The 915-nt window shown below is 57.4% G+C and overlaps 1 protein-coding gene across 1 annotated transcript in view; it reads right to left on the bottom strand.

Annotated features, from left to right (window-relative positions):
- GCC1 (GRIP and coiled-coil domain containing 1) overlaps positions 1-915 on the bottom strand; it is a 4,994-nt gene that overhangs the window by 1,751 nt on the left and 2,328 nt on the right. The window contains 1 exon segment of the mRNA XM_008582788.1: positions 5-915. Within this exon segment, the coding sequence (XP_008581010.1) occupies positions 5-915 (911 nt within the window).

Genomic DNA, 915 nt, shown 5'->3' with positions numbered 1-915 from the left:
TGGCAGCAGCAAACTGCAATGCTTGGGTCAGGCTATCTGGGGAAGATGTGTCAGCTGGGTCCCCAGACCCCCCACCACCCACAGGGCTTCTGCGTCCCGGCAGCCCAGAGGACAAAGCCACAGAACGCAGTTGCTCCAGCTCCAAGTCCTTCTCGGCAAGCACAGCCAGAGCACGGTCCCGCTGCTTGTGCAGCTCCTCCTCCAGTTTCAGTGTGCGGTCCCTGAAGTCCAGCTGACTCTGCTCCAGCTCCTGCCGGTGGAGCTGCTGCAGCCGAGCCAGCTCCTGCTTCCAGTTCTCAGCCTCCTGCTGGCGCTGGCGCTCAAGTTCCTCACAGGACAGCCGTAAAGAGATATACTTCTCCTTTAGCTCTGCAAGCTGCTCCTGGGCTGCCTCCAGCTCCTTTGCCAGGTTGCCATCTTTGGTGTTCTTGCTCTTCAGGACGACCTGAGCCCTCATCTTGTACCTCTCAAACTCTTCCTTCAGCTGTTTCAGCTCCTGTTGGTAGTAGAGGGCAGTGGCCTTCTCCCCATCACCAGTCTCTGAGCTGGACATTACCTCCACATCGCAGAGCTTCTCCACATCCAGGGTCACCTGGATTTTCCTGGCTGCAACCTGCAGCAGCCTCTTCAGCTTCTCCATCTTATCCTTCAGGACATTGACATCCAGACTGGACTCCTCTCCATAGCTGTCTAGAGGGGACCGGCTGGAGGCCGCAAGAGCCAACGTCTTGTTCTCCAAGTCCAGCTGCAGAATGCGCTCCTTTAGCTTCTGCATGGCCAGCTGGTCCCTCTGCTTGGCTTTCTCATAGGTGCCCAGCAGTTCAGACACCTCGGATATTTGATTCTCTAGAGCTGCCACCCTCTGCTCTTCCACCTGAGACTGCTGGCGGAGTTGATCCTCTGCAAGGGCTGTCT

The sequence above is a fragment of the Galeopterus variegatus genome, unplaced genomic scaffold (genome assembly GCF_000696425.1).
Source record: "Galeopterus variegatus unplaced genomic scaffold, G_variegatus-3.0.2 Scaffold2724, whole genome shotgun sequence".
NCBI classification, from domain to species: Eukaryota; Metazoa; Chordata; class Mammalia; order Dermoptera; family Cynocephalidae; genus Galeopterus; species Galeopterus variegatus.
Note: the sequence above shows the minus strand (reverse complement) of the source record. Positions and strands in the feature narration are given on the sequence as shown.